The sequence below is a fragment of the Myotis yumanensis genome, unplaced genomic scaffold, assembly GCF_028538775.1.
Source record: "Myotis yumanensis isolate MYYU_CA2020_CCGP unplaced genomic scaffold, mMyoYum1.0.hap1 SCAF_10, whole genome shotgun sequence".
In the NCBI taxonomy this organism is placed as follows: domain Eukaryota; kingdom Metazoa; phylum Chordata; class Mammalia; order Chiroptera; family Vespertilionidae; genus Myotis; species Myotis yumanensis.
Window position 1 is genome coordinate 1,990,237 of NW_027223761.1, and position 15,934 is coordinate 2,006,170.

General features: G+C 62.3%; 1 protein-coding gene across 1 annotated transcript in view; it reads right to left on the reverse strand.

The window, feature by feature from the left end:
* The window catches only part of SHANK2 (SH3 and multiple ankyrin repeat domains 2), a 173,063-nt gene that overhangs the window by 135,582 nt on the left and 21,547 nt on the right, over positions 1–15,934 (reverse strand). The window contains exons 9-10 of the mRNA XM_070427138.1: positions 14,483–14,560; positions 5,796–5,862 (exon numbers count right to left, since the gene is read on the reverse strand). Coding sequence (XP_070283239.1) covers positions 5,796–5,862; positions 14,483–14,560 — 145 coding nt within the window. The remainder of the gene's footprint in view (positions 1–5,795; positions 5,863–14,482; positions 14,561–15,934) is intronic.

The following is a 15,934-nucleotide window of genomic DNA, read 5'->3' on the forward strand; positions in this document are numbered from 1 at the left end:
TGGACCTGGCTCAGGCGGGCACCCCCTCCCCCGGCCCCCCGGCCTGGGAGCAGGGCAGGGGCTGCTCCCCAGGAGTCACCGAGAGAGGGGGTGTCGCATTAGATCAGGGCTGAGCGGGGCCCCAGGAGAACCCTGACTGCTGCCACGCTCCAGGGGCACACGCAGCAGAGATGAAAAGCAGAAGGGTTGTGGGGGCCAGACCCCAGATGAGTGAGGCCTTGGGCCAGGAGGTGGCCCAGGGCCCAATGCCCGCTGGGGCGCACTCTGTGGGGGCTGCCTCTCCCAGGAACTCGGCCACGTCCCTGTGGCCGGAACAGATGCCACCTGCCCGGGCGCCGGGCACACAGCTGGGCCTAGCCTGGGCCACGGAGGCCCTGGACGCTCGGCCAGCCAAGGGCATCCTCTGCGGGTGCCCTGGACACTGGGAGCCCCCCAGACACACACTGTGAAACCGGGGGCCCTGGGGGGGGTCCTGTTCTCCAGGGCTCGGCCACCGACCCTCACACCAATGCTGCTTCCCAGGGTCCAGCAGAGACGCGGTTTGGAGTCTCCAGCGCCTCGGGCGGAGGCGCCCGGCGACCTGGCTCAGGGGCTGAGGTCAACCCAGGAACCAGGAGGTCACAGTTCGATTCCCGGTCAGGGCACAGGCCCGGGTTGTGGGCTCCATCCCCAGTGGGGGGGCGTGCAGGAGGCAGTCGGTCCATGACTCTCTCTCATCCTTGATGTTTCTATCTCTCCTTCTCCCTTCCTCTCTGAAATCAATAAAAATAGCCCTGGCCGGTTTGGCTCAGTGGATAGAGCGTCGGCCTGTGGACTGAAAGGTCCCGGGTTCAATTCCAGTCAAGGGCATGTACCTGGGCTGCAGGCTCCTCCGTGGCCTGGGGCCCTGGTCGGGGCACCTGCAGGAGGCAACCAATCGATGTGTCTCTCTCACATCAATGTTTCTCTCTGTCTTTCCCTCTCTCTTCCACTCTCTCTAAAAATCAATGGGAAAGTATCCTCGGGTGAGGGTTAAAAAGATAATAAAGTAAAATCAATGAAAATATATTTTTAAAAAAGAGGCGATTTGGAGACAGACACACACACACACGATGCAGACTGCCATGTGACCTGGAGACCGTGTCTGCACCCCTGGGGGCGGGGGTGGGATGCTGGGCCAGACCCTCCCGCACCTGGACCAGGGACTTCCAGCCCCAGACACACCCCACTCCTGCTGGGTTCCGCCCCGTCCGCTCCGGGAGGAGGCCTGGTGCCCTGTCCTGACCCTGTGCTCCCAGCCGCCCCCGCCCCCTCCCTGAGATCCCGCCCCGCGTCCACGCTGCCCTCGAGCCTCTGTGACTGTGGAGTGAGGAGCTGCTTCCAAGGGGCCGGGCCTGGGACGTGAGGACCAGCTGTTGCTATGGCAACCCCGCTGGGACGCGCTATCTGCAGGGTTTGACATTGGAAGGGGGTTGTGAGGAGGGGAGGGGGGAGGGGAAGACAGGAGTGTCCGGCAGCAGGAGCAAAAGGCAGAAGAAGTGGACACAGAAGCCAGCTCCCGGTTGTCCTGCTTCCGTCTGTGCCCGCGGAGCTCGGGGCAGGCCCGTCGGAGCTCAGGCCGATGTCCGCCCGGCCCCTCGCTGTCGGAAGGGGAAACTGAGGCCCAACAGGTGCCCTGGGCGGGCTCCCCCAGTGACCCGGGTTCTCCAGGAGAAGCAGCGGCTTCGGGGAGGGTTTCTGTCCTCGCAACAGACCGAGGCTGTCCCCTAAATTCTCCCATTAAAACCCTAATCCCACCGAGCTAGTATTTGGGGGTGTGGCCCTTGGAGGTCACGAGGGTGGGCCCCAATGCAAGCAGCAGCAATGGCCGGCCAGCCCCGTCTCCGCACGTGAGGACAGAAGTGAGTTGGGAGGGGCTGTCGCCAGACCCGACCTGCTGGCGCCCCGGCCCGGACTTCCTGCCCCCCAGCCGGCCGTGGGGGACAAGCGTCTGCTCCTTCCACACCCGCTGAGGCCCTTGGTCAGTGGCCCCGGCGCTGGGGGAGCGGAGGCAGGAGCCTGGCCCCCCGAGGTGAGAAGTGGGAAGTGACAGGGACAGGGATGCCCCAGAAACAGGGCGGGGTGCGGGGAACCGGGGAGCAGGCATGGCTGAGGCCCACGCAGGACACAGCTCTGGCCCCAGAGGACACCCCCGTGAGCCCCACGGATGCGCAGAACCCAGCCACGGTGGCTCACGTCCACGGCGGGTCCAGGCCCGCCATCGCCGGGAGCATCTCATGCCAAGTGCAACCACAACGAGGGGTCACCCACGCCTGTCAGAATGGCTGCCATCAACAAATCCACCAGCACGGAGGGCGGGAAGGGAGCCTGGTGCTCTGCTGGGGGGACGCACCCTCAGCCCTGATCTGCAGGGCCTCACGCGTCTCCCTCCTCCGCCACTTGCCTTTCTGTGTGTTTTTTAAGCCTCACCCGAGGATATTTTCCATTGGTTTTTAGAGAGAGTGGAAGGGAGAGGGAGAGACAGAGAGAAACACCGATGTGAGAGAAGCACATGCTTGCTTGCCTTCTGCACACGCCCCAACCAGGTCAAGGCACGTGCCCTTGACCAGAATTGAACCGGAAACCGAATGCAGGTGGATGGTCTGTCCACTGAGCCACACCGGCCAGGGCTCTAGCTTTGAAAACAGCCTCTGGGAACCTGGACAAGAGGGACGCGGTGCCTGCCTCCCTCCAGCCCGAACCCCAGCCCGGCTGCCCGGGGCAGGTTCGCTCCCTGCGCACACAGAGGGGCCTGGGCGGTGCCGACCCCGATCGGCCCGATCTGACGAGAGGACACAGCTCAGGGCTGGGGCTCTCCCGGGACCTGCGGGCTGTCCCCGCGAACACAAAGGGGGCCGTGTCTCGCTCCCGCCAGCGTCCGCCTCCCCGGTCAGTAGCGCATTCACAGTCGCCATGCCGGGGACACGGGCGCTGCTCCCAGGTCGGCTGTTTCACTTCCCCGCAGCCGTGTCTGTCTGCCAAGCGGGCTTTAGACACACATCGCCCTCAGCACAGCGCGGGCTTTCCTCCCCACCCATAAACACGCACGCACACGCACACGCACACACACACACACAGGCACGCACACGCTCACACACACACACACGCACACCCCCCCGCCCGCATTGCATTCAGAAATCCGTGTGAACACACTACCCCCTCCACGCACCATCGCCCCATCTCCGAAGCATAATTATCCGGGCGCTCGGTCCCGAAACCTAGCAACAGTAACCAAGCGCCCTCCGTGGGCTCATCAGGCGCCCGGCTCACGCCCGGCTCAGGGAGCTCACCGGGAGGAAACCGCTCCCCCGCCCGCCCCCCCCAACCCTGCGCAGCCGGGAGGACAGACACGCAGAAGGACAGACGCGCAGACACCAACCTCGCCCGGCTGACGAGGAGCAGCCCATGTCATCTCACCCATCTGCCTGCGCCGCCCCGAAAGCCGGGCACAAACAAAAACAACGGGGCCGGGAAACTAGGTTATCCCCGGGCAGAGCTGATCCGCCGGCAGCTCGGTTCACAGTCCCTGACCGTGCGGGTCGCGGGCTCCCCAGCTGCCCCTCAGCCTGGCTTGGGGGACCTCCGCCTCCAGGAGCCACAGCAAAGCGGGGATGAACGTGGGTATTCACAGGCGCTACTCAGCCGGCACCTTCTCCCGCTGGCAAACAAAATACCCCCTGGAGGTCACAGCAGCCTGTGGGGTGCCCCCTGTCAGAGACGGCCCTTCAGGGTTCCAGGGAGTCACTGGTCGGAAGGCGGGTGGTAACTAAGGGGTGTCACCGTCCCTGTAGCTGAGTCGCTAGTAACTAAAAGGTGTTCACGCACCAACAGGTATGACTTCTGTCCTCAGCCCGCCCCCCTCTGCTTGGAAAGGGGTGTCAGCCTCCCAGGTAGGACAGCTAATTACACCCCAAATGGAAGAGACGAGCCAGGAGCCGCCCCGTCTGGGCTCTAAACCCCCTGGGTGTCCCCCCTCCAGCTTGGCGGCGTTGGAGGCGGAGCTTGAGTGGGACAGGCCAGAGGCTGGTCCTTAGCTCCGAGGGGGGCTGGCGAGGGCTGGGGGCCTGCAGGGCTGGAGGCTGGGGCCAGGGAAGGAAGCCACACCCCGCCTCCCTCCACGGGGGGCGCCCCACTCAAGGGGGCGCTAAAGAAGGACAAGAAGGATGGCCCCGGATCCACGCGGGGCCACTTGCAATCACCACAGTCGTGGGTGGGACCTCACCCCCCGCCCATGCTGAGGGCCCTGCTGAGCGGATCCCGGTGCCAGACGGCAGCGGTGTTCTTAGAGGCCAGACGCCGTGTCTTACTGTCCTGCTCTCGGGCCAGGGAGGGGGCGGGGACACTGAGCCACTGCATTTGCTAAATCACTTGGCGGACATCGCGCCCGCGGAGGTGCTGCGGCTGGGACTCATAGCAACGGCGCGGGCCCGGCTCCCAGGAGGGGCTCGTGCAGCCTTGGGGGCCATGCTCAGCGCAGGGCACGGCCGGGCAAGGGCAGCGACTTGCTCCGCAGCCTGGCAGCTCCCGGAGGCAGGGCGGGGACCAGCCACACCACACGGCACAGACTCGACAGCCAGACCGAGGCCTCGCCCTCCCCCAACACCAAACACGGGGCGAGGGGCACAGGCAGGGAGACACAGATGCACCGGCTACCTCTCGGGGCCCCGGGAGCCCCCTGCCCCTCCCTCGATGGGATGGTGCCATCCATCGGCGGACGCTCACCGCTGCTGGTCCAGAGGGCCTGCTCCCCGCTGTGGCTCCTGTGCAGGCCCGGGGCCGGGGGACACAGGCCAGCTGGCTCCTCCGGGATGCAAGGCGGGGCCCAGCCGCCGGCAGGGCAGTGGGAGGGAGGAGGTGCCCTAGGGACGGTCCTCCTGGTTGGCACGAGGGGCACTGAAAGGGGAGCAGGGGTCAGCAGGCGGCGGGGGCGGGCACCGATGCTGGGGCGATGCTGAGGAGGGCGCAGGGGGTGCCCCAGGCCCATCTCACCTCATCTAGTCGCCGCCTCTCCGTGTGAGTCAGTGGTCCCCAGCCTTTTTCTGGCCACGCCCCACCTAAGCGTCTCTAAAATCCTATGCCCTCCTCCGTGACATATAATTCTCATTATTCAAAAAGCGAACCCCTATTCAGTGGAGGAAGCCTACAAGGCCATGAACTTGGTCCAAACCAGCTTCCCAAGAACATGGCATCCATGAAAGAGAAAAATAAAATAACGGAAGGACAGTGGAAGTCCTGGGGAAGAAATCGCTAAGAAACTGTTAAAAAGTAATAATAATAATATGAAGTGATAGGGAAAATAGCAAAGTTTCAAAAGATATAAGAGAGAACAAATATGTCACAACATATAGTTATATTCTGTAGATGAGGCCCCTAGAACCAGAAGAAATGCAAAAAGCTGACTGGTAATAACTCGTTCTCGAATTGTCCCCTTTAGAAGTCACATGGCCCCCCTGTGGGCATGGGCCCCGCGCTGGGAACCGCTGGTCCAGTGGAGGCGGCTAGGTGATGGAATCTTCTAGTGAACCCGTCTGGGCTCGTCACAGGTGGCCGGCTCAGCAGCCGGACAGCGGCCCCGTTGCCTTCCCTAACGCGTGGGTTTCCCTGAGCCCAACCTGCCGCGAGGTCACACACCCGGGACGGGGCGGAAGGCCTCGCTACTACGCTTTCTGCTGCGCTTCGCTAAACACAGACTCAGAGCCTGTCTGAGGAGGACTGGGGGGCCGCCCACGCCGCCACCGTGACCACGCGCCCGCCAGCCCGCGCCCCGCCCTACGCACCCACGTCCGTCTCCTTGTGGCTCCGGATGTACTCCGCCAGCTCGAAGTTGCCCGCGATGATCGCCACCTGCGAGAGAGGACAGGCGTTACGGCGCCCGGAGGACGGCCTCTGTGCGCCGTGACAGCAAAACGAGCCCATTGGGCCCTTTATTTTAAACAATGAGCCCTGGCCGGTGCGGCTCAGTGGGTAGGGTGCCGCCTGCAGACTGAAGGGTTCCGGGTTCGATTCCCGGTCAAGGGCACAGGCCCCGGTTGTGGGCTCCATCCCGAGTGTGGGGCGTGCAGGAGGCAGCCGATCCATGATTCTCTCTCATCATTGATGTCTCTCTCTCCCTCTCCCTTCCTCTCTGAAATCAATAGAAATATACATATTTTTTAAATGAGAGCTACGCCTTCTTCAGCGTGGTTGAGACAGTCCGCGAGGCTTCTCCTGCGCCTGCCTCGCACATGCTCCGTGACAGTGTCAGCACCGCTGTGAGGCTCAGGGCGCAAACCACACCCACGGATCCACCCGCTAAAGTACACGGGGGCACATGGATGACAGTCAACAGATTAAATAACGTAAAACTGCATTTCAGTGCCTTTGAGAACAAGACAACAAGGACGCCCATGTGCTAGGAGCTGGGTCCCTGGAGCCCCGCGGGGGTGGGGGGGGGGAGGTTGGTGGGGGTGGAAGACGCCACGGAAAAGGGCACTTTCCCGACACGAGCTCCTGGCGTCATCGCAAACCATTCAAAACCACTGACCACAGACGCCCGGGACTCACCCTCCCGCTTCGGCTCATTAAAAACCGGCCCCAGCCCGGCCGGCGTGGCTCAGTGGTTGAGCGTCGACCTATGAATCAGGAGGTCGTGGTTCGATTCCCGGTCAGGGCACGTGCCCCGGTTGCAGGCTCCATCCCCAGTGTGGGGCGTGCAGGAGGCAGCCAATCCATGACTCTCCCTCATCATGGATGTTTCTCTCTCCCTCTCCCTTCCTCTCTGAAATCAATAAAAATATTTAAAAACACACACCTCCGAGCTCCCAAGCCTCGCCGGCCGCCGCTCTAACCACCAGGAACCCGGCCCGGGCTCATCCCTGGTCTTGAAGCCACGAACCAACAGTCTAACGTCCGTTCCCACGGACCCGGGTCCCTGGGCGACGCCTCGGTGCCGCAGGAATCCCAGCTGTGCCACTGCTGGTGCTGCATCGGCCGCACGTGTGAGCAGACGGCACACGCCGCCCAACCCCTTAGCAGCCAGCCCTTCAGCACGATTCACGGCGCCGACCGCCGACAGATGACGAGACGATAACCGAGAACAGCGGCTCGGCCTGCGCACAGCAGAGCCCGGCCGTGGGAGGCCGAGCCACGCCAGGGCTGGGACTGACCCTTTTCTCCCAGGACCCGACTGAGGTAGCCCTGGGACACAAGGCCCACGAGGGCCCCTTTGAAGCCTTGACTGCCCTCCCCCCACGTCCCGGGGAACCAGGACCGCATGGAACCAGGACTGCATGCCGCAGCCCGGTGCGGGAGCGAGGGCCAGTGTCCGGGAAGATCCGACGCAGAAACCGTTTGAGCCTCCCCCGACCCTGGACCGGGAGGCAGATGTGAGCCCCGGCCCTTCTCTGTCTCCTCGCAGGCCCATCTACAACAATAAAAGTGTAATATGCTAATTAGACCAGACGACCTTCCAGACGGAGCCACAGCGGCAGGGGCCGAGCCCCTTGCACAATTTTCGTGCATCGCGCCTCTAGTCTACAGGTAAAAGTTGCTTCCATTTCTCCAAAGTCAGGGCCGTTGCTGTGGCTCCTGTGGCATCGGGCGGTGAGCCCTTGCTCCATCTGCAACATCCCCAGGGCCCACCTGTGACAGCCCCGCCCTCAGCCACCCTCACACCCCAGGACACCAGAGCCGGAGACGCCTGGCTGGCTGCTTCCCTGACGCCGCCGGGCCAGCACCCACCCGCCGAGTCCCGGGACGGCGCAGGGCAACCCCCGGCTTCTCAGCGGGAGAATTCCTGCCCATCACGTGGCCTCTGTGGCGGCAAAGCCAGAGGGGTCTGTCCGGCGATGGCTGTGCAGGTGGCACCGGGCCTCGCCGGGGAGTCGGCCAAGCACATCCCCTGTCGCCCTCTGTTCCTAGCTCCCTGTCCCCCCGAGTGGACGCCCCACGGCCAGCTGCAGCCTCTTGTGCTCAGTGAACTTTCCTGAATGCCCCTGCTCGGCCCAGTCCCCCGCCACACCCCAACCACGGAGCAGCCGGCACCCTGTCCCCAGACGGCGCCCTCCAGGTTCCTGGTCTAGGTGGCCCAACCCTCCCTCCCCAGCACCGTCCTCCTCACGGGGCAGCCTGCCCACCTGGACGGTCACCCGGTGCCTCCTCCAGGGGGAAGGACAGCGCCGGCTGCAGCAGGGCGGCCGGCGACGCAGGGGCAGGCAAGGGGTCCACGCGGCCCTGGTCACATCGGCAGGAGTCTGAGAGCACCGGCTAGACCAGCCGTGGGCAAACTACAGCCCGCGGGCCGGATCCGGCCCGTTTGAAATGAATAAAACTAAAAAAAAAAAAAAAAGACCCTACCCTTTTATGTAATGATGTTTACTTTGAATTTATATTAGTTCACACAAACACTCCATCCATGCTTTTGTTCTGGCCTTCCGGTCCAGTTTAAGAACCCACTGTGGCCCTCGAGTCAAAAAGTTTGCCCACCCCTCGGCTAGACCCCGGCCCCCGCCCGGCGGCCGGGAGATAAACGTTTCCAGCTCCACTGACTCGGAGGGAAGAGGCAGGTGCACTTTATGAACGACCGCCCGCCAGAGGGAAGGCGCCCCTCGTGCTCGCGGGCCAGGCCCGGGGCTGGGCGCCACCTGGCAACCCCACCAGCTGCTGCGTAAGCAATAGCATGACCCAGCGTGTTTGGCCCTGTGCCCACCACGGCCTGTGCCCACCGCTCGCACCTGCACTCAACCAGCAGGAACCCCAGAAAAGCCCGTCCCGGACCCCCTGGCAGAAAGTCACCTGGGCACGTGAGTCCTGCCCAGAGCTTCCCGCCTGCGTTCCGGATTCAGTGTGAGCAAAGCCACCCCCGTGCCCAGCAGGCCTAGCCCAGCGGGCACAGGGCCGAGCCCACAGGGCGTGCGGTCCCCGTGCACCTGGCACCCGCCCCTGCTGGCCCTGCAGTGGGCATGGCTCCGGCTTCCCACCACCTGGCTCACGAGCGGTCACTTCTCACTCTTCCAGGCCTTGCGTCCCATGGGCACTGAGCCCGCGCTCCGAGGGCAGACACAGGGCAGGGCTCCGGCCAGCCCGTCACGCTGTCATCTTTGTTTATTATTATTTTTAAAAGGACATTTTTATTCATTTCAGAGAGGAAGGGAGGGGAGGGGAGAGAGAGAGAGAGAGAGAGAAAGAGAGAAAGAGAGAAAGAAACATCAATGATGAGAGAGAATCACTAATCGGCTGCCTCCTGCACTCCCCACACTGGGGATCAAGCCCGCAACCCGGGCCTGTGCCCTGACCGGGAATCAAACCGTGACCTCCAGGTTCATAGGTCGACGCTCAACCCCTGAGCCACGCCGGCCAGGCCACGCTGTCATATTCACACAAGCTGACAGTGACACAGCCCGGCCTTCCCGTTTCTGTGTGTAGACGCCTTGTTTCGTGCCTGCTGTTGACAAAGCCAACGGTGACCCCAAGGCCAGCAGCGCCGTCCCTCAGGCCTGGGCGAGGCTTCCCTAACCCGGCACGTCCACCGCGAGGCACAGACAGCCCTCCCACGCCTGGGCCAGCTAAGCAGCAAAATCGCCAGGAAAAAGCACCAAAAAAGGTGGGAAACTCTGCAAGTTTTCATGGGTTACATGTAAATTTTAGCAAGCAGGCGAGTCTGCAAATACAGAATTCGCGAGGAATGAGACGACTGCATGGGGAAACCCAGGGTCCCCGGTCCGACCTCTTCCAGCTATGAGAGGGTATGGCCAGTGGCCACCCACTCTCTCCCGTGGCTCGTGGTCTCTCTGTCCACTGCCTCCTGCCCCCTGCTTAGCACAGACAGGAGACCAGGGAACCAGCTACAGTAGGAGAACCGGGAGCTGTCTTCCTGCTAAAGCCACGCCCCCACGTTAAAGGCCACTTGCTGGGCCGCAGGGGCAGCGGGAGCTGGGCCTGGGGGTCTGTCACCGTGGCGACGGCCGGTATTTTGAAAGCCGCTGCCGTGGAGCTGGCCGCCCCTTTGACACAGACACGCTCTCTCGGCCGGCTGGTTGTTCTCCCAAAGTGGACACCCTCCTCCTGACATTGTCACGCAGCCTGAGAACTGCCAGCCGCGGCCCCGGCCGCAGCTCACACTCAGCATCCCCGACTCGGTCCCCGTGAGAGCCGGCGGCTCTGTGCCTGTCAGTCCCTCCCCCAGGGCCCCTTAAACTCCCTTCCACCACCATTGCCTCCATGACACCACATCCCCCTGGGAAATGTTCTTTTCAAACTGAAACGGTGATGCTATTAGGGGCAAGGGGGCGTTTGGGGGGCAGCTGGCTCTGCCGTGGCTACGGAAATGGGACCAACAGCCACAAGGTCGGGTCTCCCACGGGAGCAGCAGGTTCTGATCTCGAACCCTGGCCTAGAGAAAGCGAGCCTCGCCCGGCCAGCGGGGCTCAGGGGTTGAGCGTCGACCTATGAACCAGGAGGTCAGGGTTCGATTCCCGGTCAGGGCACAGGCCCGGGTTGTGGGCTCGATCCCCAGTGGGGGGCGTGCAGGAGGCAGCCGGTCCCTGATTCTCTCTCATCATTGCCGTTTCTCTCCCTCTCCCTCTCCCTGCCTCTCTGACATCAATAAAAACATATTTTAAAAAAGAAGAGGAGAAGAAAAGAATACACAGGACGCCCTGAAAGATGCTTTTCCAAGACACAACGCCCTGAGGCTGGCGACGGCTTTGGGAGCCCCGCGCTGGGAGAGGCGGGACGATCCCCAGGCCACCCAGTCCTTGTGACCCTAACGGGTGCCTGAAGCCAGACCCCGAGTTGCGGGCTGTCCCCAGTGAGGCACACCCCTCAGAGACCGCCCGGGCTGGGCGTCTCCAGCCGCACCCCCAGCCAGCAGCACTGATGGGCCCCCAGTGTCCTCCCACCCTACCCCCTGCCTGGACGGCCGAGGCTCGAGTCTCCCCAACGGTCCATTCGGCTGAATGGCGGGCGGCACAGCTGGCCGCAAGCTGTGTCTTCAACAAACACCATCCCTCACGTGCCGCCTCTCTGGGGCTTATTCTCAAAACATTAAGAAAACAATGATGCAGGAGAAGGCGGTGAGGCCACCTGGGAGTTTATAAATACCTGCCGGGCGGAGGGAGGGGCCCGCTCGCCTCCATCTCTGTGTGCTGCCAGGCCTGGTGGCCGATGACCATGAGGGCGCAGCTCGCCGAGGGCGGCCAGGGGGCAGGGGGCAGTGGGCAGCGGGCAGCGGGGCCCAGCGAGGGAGGGGCCGAGGCCCTGGCAGGTGAAGACACACCCACACCCTGATGGTGGGGATGACAGTCACCCACACCCTCCGTCCTGCCCTCCCGGAGGACCCTCCCTGCCGGCTGGACGGACCCTGCGCTGTCCTGCCCCTGGGCCTCTGATTGGCGGGGGCCTCTCGTGATGGTGGCGGTGGGCTCCTCTGTCCGCCCTGGACGGCCAGCGCGGGGCCTGCGGAAGGCTCTGGGCACAGGCCAGCTCCCAGGTCAGTGCGCTCAGGGGTGTACGTGGCTCCCCACGTTCCAGCCGGGAAGGGTCCTTAGCAGCACAGTCTGTGCACGAGACGGCGCTGAGAGAGCGTGAGAGCTCTCCCCACACGCAGGCGGCCGGGGTGGGAGCCGAGGGGGGTGGGGGGGGGGGGCAGGCAGCTGGCCTCGGTGGGTGGTCACTGCCTGATAGCGACACGTAAGTCACCGTTTTATAACTCACACGTCAACAAGGTCATGTCAGTTATATCTCCATGAAGCTGCAACGCAGACACCAGTGCCTTCTCAACCTCTGTCCCCCGTCTCTCTGTCCCCCCGTCTCCCTGTCCCCCTGTCTCTCTGTCCCCCGTCTCTCTGTCCCCGTCTCTCTGTCTCCCCGTCTCTCTGTCCCCCGTCTCTCTGTCCCCCCGTCTCTCTGTCCCCCTGCCTCTCTGTCCCCCGTCTCTCTGTCCCCCCGTCTCTCTGTCCCCCGTCTCTTTCTGTCCCCCCGTCTCTCTGTGCCCCCGTCTCTGTCCCCCCGCCTCTCTGTCCCCCCGTCTCTCTGTGCCCCTGTCTCTCTGTCTCCCAGCCTCTCCCCTCATCTCTGTCTGTCTCCCTCCAGGCACACAGTCCGTGTGAGGCCCAGGAGGCAGCCACGTGCCAGGACCTGGTGACCACTGTCCTCATTGGAGACGGAGCGGCCAGCACCCTGTCCTCCCCCAGCCCCAGCGCCGGGATCAATGTCAGCTGTCGGCGCCCCGGGTCTGTGGCTCCCGTGCAACAGCCAGGCGACTGAGGCAGGGGCGTCTCCTGCCCTTCCGGTTGGTGAGCAATCGGGGGCTTACATTCAGGAGCAGACACGTCTCTCAGCAAACACCCTCCTTCCCTCCTCAGCTCCCTGGACGCCCAGCCTCCAGCACCCCACCCGTCCCCGCTGGCCCGCGCCAACACTGCCACCCAGTGGCCGGAGTGAGAAATTACAGGGAGTTGTGTGTCCCGGCCTCTGCCCAGCCACAGGGCCTTCCAACTGACCAGCCCTGGCCCGAGACCCAGGCAAAGGATGGGTGGGACACAGCAGCCTCTTCCCAGTACATCTGGGGAAGCTGACGCAGCAGCCGTCCATTCCAACACGACATGGAAAAGGCACAGATCAAGTAACATGGGAGCCAAAGGCTGCAGGACGCCTCCTGCAGGGAGGAGCTGGGGCTTTGAAGGGTGAATAGGAGTTTACCGGGGACCATGGTGAGGGGCAGGGCTACTAGGAAAGAGTTTCTTTAAAAAGATGGAGTCAAGCTGAACTTTCCTGAATGCCGTCCATCTGGACGGACGTTTCTACGAGTCAAACCTTCCCCACTTATTGCAGCTGCTGCCCCGCCCAGCCCCCCGCCACACCCCAACCACAGTCCACGCTCCGCAGCTTCTCAGGGCTCTGCCTCCCGTTTCCATGCCACATTTACACCACGGAATACTACGCAGCAGGAAAAAAGAAGGCTCTCTTACCCTCTGAGACAGCATGGAGGGACCTCATGCTAAGTCAGTGGTTCTCAACCTTCCTAACTCCGCGACCCTTTAATACAGCTCCTCATGTTGTGGTGACCCCCAACCATAAAATTATTTTCGTTGCTACTTTGTAACTGTAATGTTGCTACTGTGATGAATCGTCATGTAGATAGCTGATATGCAGGATGTATTTTCATTGTTACAAATTGAACATAATTAAAGCATAGTGATTGATCACAAAAACAATATGTAATTATATATGTGTTTTCCGATGGTCTCAGGCGACCCCTGTGGAAGGGTCGCGACCCCCAGGTTGAGAACCGCTGAGCTAAGTGAAATAAGCCAGTCAGAGAAAGACAAGTCACATGATCTCACTCACATGTGGAATCTAATGAACAAAATAAACTGATGAACGGAGTGGACCCAGAGACACGGCAGCAGGGAACAGAGTGCGGAATCTCGGAGGGAAGGCAGGGGAGGGAGGGTGGGTGGGTGAGAGGTAACCAAAGACCTTGTGTGCATATATGCATGGCCCATGGACACAGACAGTGGGGCGGTGAGGGCCTGGGGCAGGAGCGGGGGGTGGGCTGGAGGGAGTCGATGGGGAGGGGGGGAAGGGCACATATGGAATACTTTCAACAATAAAGAATTATTTTTTAAAAATAAAATATACTTTTACTGACTTCAGAGAAGAAGGGAGAGGGAGAGAGAGAGAGAAACATCAATGATGAGAGAGAATCATCGATCGGCTGCCCCCTGCACGCCCCACACTGGGGATCGAGCCCACAACCCGGGCCTGTGCCCTGACCGGGAACGGAGCCGTGACCTCCTAGTTCATAGGCCGACGCTCAACCACTGAGGCACGCTGGCCGGCCGCCTCCCGTCTCTAAACAGCACAATCCTGGGACCTGTCCAACTTCCTTCCGCCTGAGTATCAGTTACTGACGCTCGGCCAGGGAGACAGGGCCCAGCTCATCTGTCGCACGGCCCTCAGTTTCTGTGGTGCCGGCTCCGTGCCATGTCCACACCCCAGAGCGCCGGCACCACCTCTGAGTGAAGAGCCACGTGTTTTTTGGTTTTGTTTTTTAATATATTTCATTGATGTCAGAGAGGAAGGGAGAGGGAAAGAGAGTTAGAAACATCAATGATGAGAGAGACTCAAGGATTGACTGCCTCCTGCAGGCCCCACACTGGGGATCGAGCCTGCAAACTAGACATGTGCCCGGACCAGGAATGGAACCCGGGACCCTTCGGTCTGCAGGCCGATGCTCTATCCACTGAGCCGAACTGGCCAGGGCTGGACTTGAAGTTTCACTGGTAGGAAGGGGCTCTGGGAGCCGCCGGCTCTGGGACACAGGGACACAGGCACCGGGCACAGCTCCCAACACAGATGACATCCCCCACGGGACCAGCTGACCTCGTGTCAAAAGCATGTGATGCCCAGAGACCCGCGGTCTCGCCCCACCCCCCACCCCCGGTTCTGTCTGTGTGGGGTGTCCTGCGAGGGCTCCTCTTACCTGGAAGGGGGTCTGGCTGTTGTAGTTCTTCAGCTCCTTGTCCCCGCCCCGGAACAGCAACACCCGCGCACAGCTGTCCTGCAGGCACATGGGACACGCGGGTGACGGACAGATCCCCCGGGAGCCGCTGAGGCAGAGCCCCGCCCCAGCTGCAGAAGCTGGCTCCCTCCCGAGAGGCAGAGAAACGCTGGCAAAGTCAGAGGGAGGGCGGGTTCCCCCCCCACGAGGCCAGGATCAGGGTGACCCCCCCACACCCCTGCCCAGTGCTACCCGTTGAAGTTTAACTGCTACAAACACTGTGGACAACTTGGCAGAATCTATAAAAGTTTAAAGTATATGCACCCCTGGGCCAAACAGCGGCCTTTTTAAGGCTACATTCTACACTCAGTCTCGCACGTGCGGATAGAATACATCAGAAGTGGAATACGCCCGGCCGGCGGGGCTCGGTGGGTGAGCATCAACCTATGAACCAGGAGGTCACAGTTCGATTCCCATTCAGGGCACAGGCCCGGGGTTGCAGGCTCGGTCCCCAGTAGGGGGTGTGCAAACTATGGCCCACAGGCTCAAGTGGCCCGCTGCCTGCTTTGTAAATAAAGTTTTACTGGCACACAGCCACGCAATCATTAGTGCTGTCTGTGGCTGCACTCATCCTCAACGGCAGAGCGGCGTGGCCGTGGCCTCGAACCTGTGGCCTCTGCAGAGAGAGTTCGCTGACCCCTCCTCTAACCTGAGGCACCTGGGCAGGGCTTTCCCGAGAGCCCAGCCAGGCCTGAGCAGGGACAGTGACATGGGTCAAACCAGCCCCGCCCGTCACAGACTACAGACCACAGTGGAACCACCCACACGCTCAAGACCATCTTGGCCACAATTATTTCAAGTGGCAGCGAACATGTTTATCGGGCGGTTTTGTCCTGATGAAAGACACGCGCAGTCTCCTGGGGACAATGAAGGACTGTCTCCCGCTCGGGGCGTAAGAAGCACATGTTGGCACAGATGTCTTACCAGCTGCGGCCAAGCCTCGGGGCCTGCTTTCCTGGAGCAGCCGGGCAAGGCACCCCAGGCTCACACAGCTATTCCCGTGCAAGCGCCAGGGTCCCCCCGGGAGCGCCCCAGCTGCACACAAACCCCACTGTGGGGGGGTCGTCTCCATAAGCAGGAAGCCAGCCCCCCGCCCTGCAAATACTTCTTGAAGCTAAAATGCTTCCCGCCCTGCAGGCTGAGCTGCTCTCCTGTGCCAGCCGTGTGGAGACCACGAGCCATGGCTGCTCATGCCCCTGAGAAGAGGGGCCCAGGGAGAGGGGTGCCAGCAGGAAGGACGGGTGAGTCACAACGGCCTGCCCCTGGCGGTTCCCCTGCAGTCCCCCAAAGCACTGCACAGCGAGAACCACAGCGGACGCTATGGGGAGCTCATCCAGGGGAGGCCTGACTGAGGGCGGGCTATCTAAATGGGGT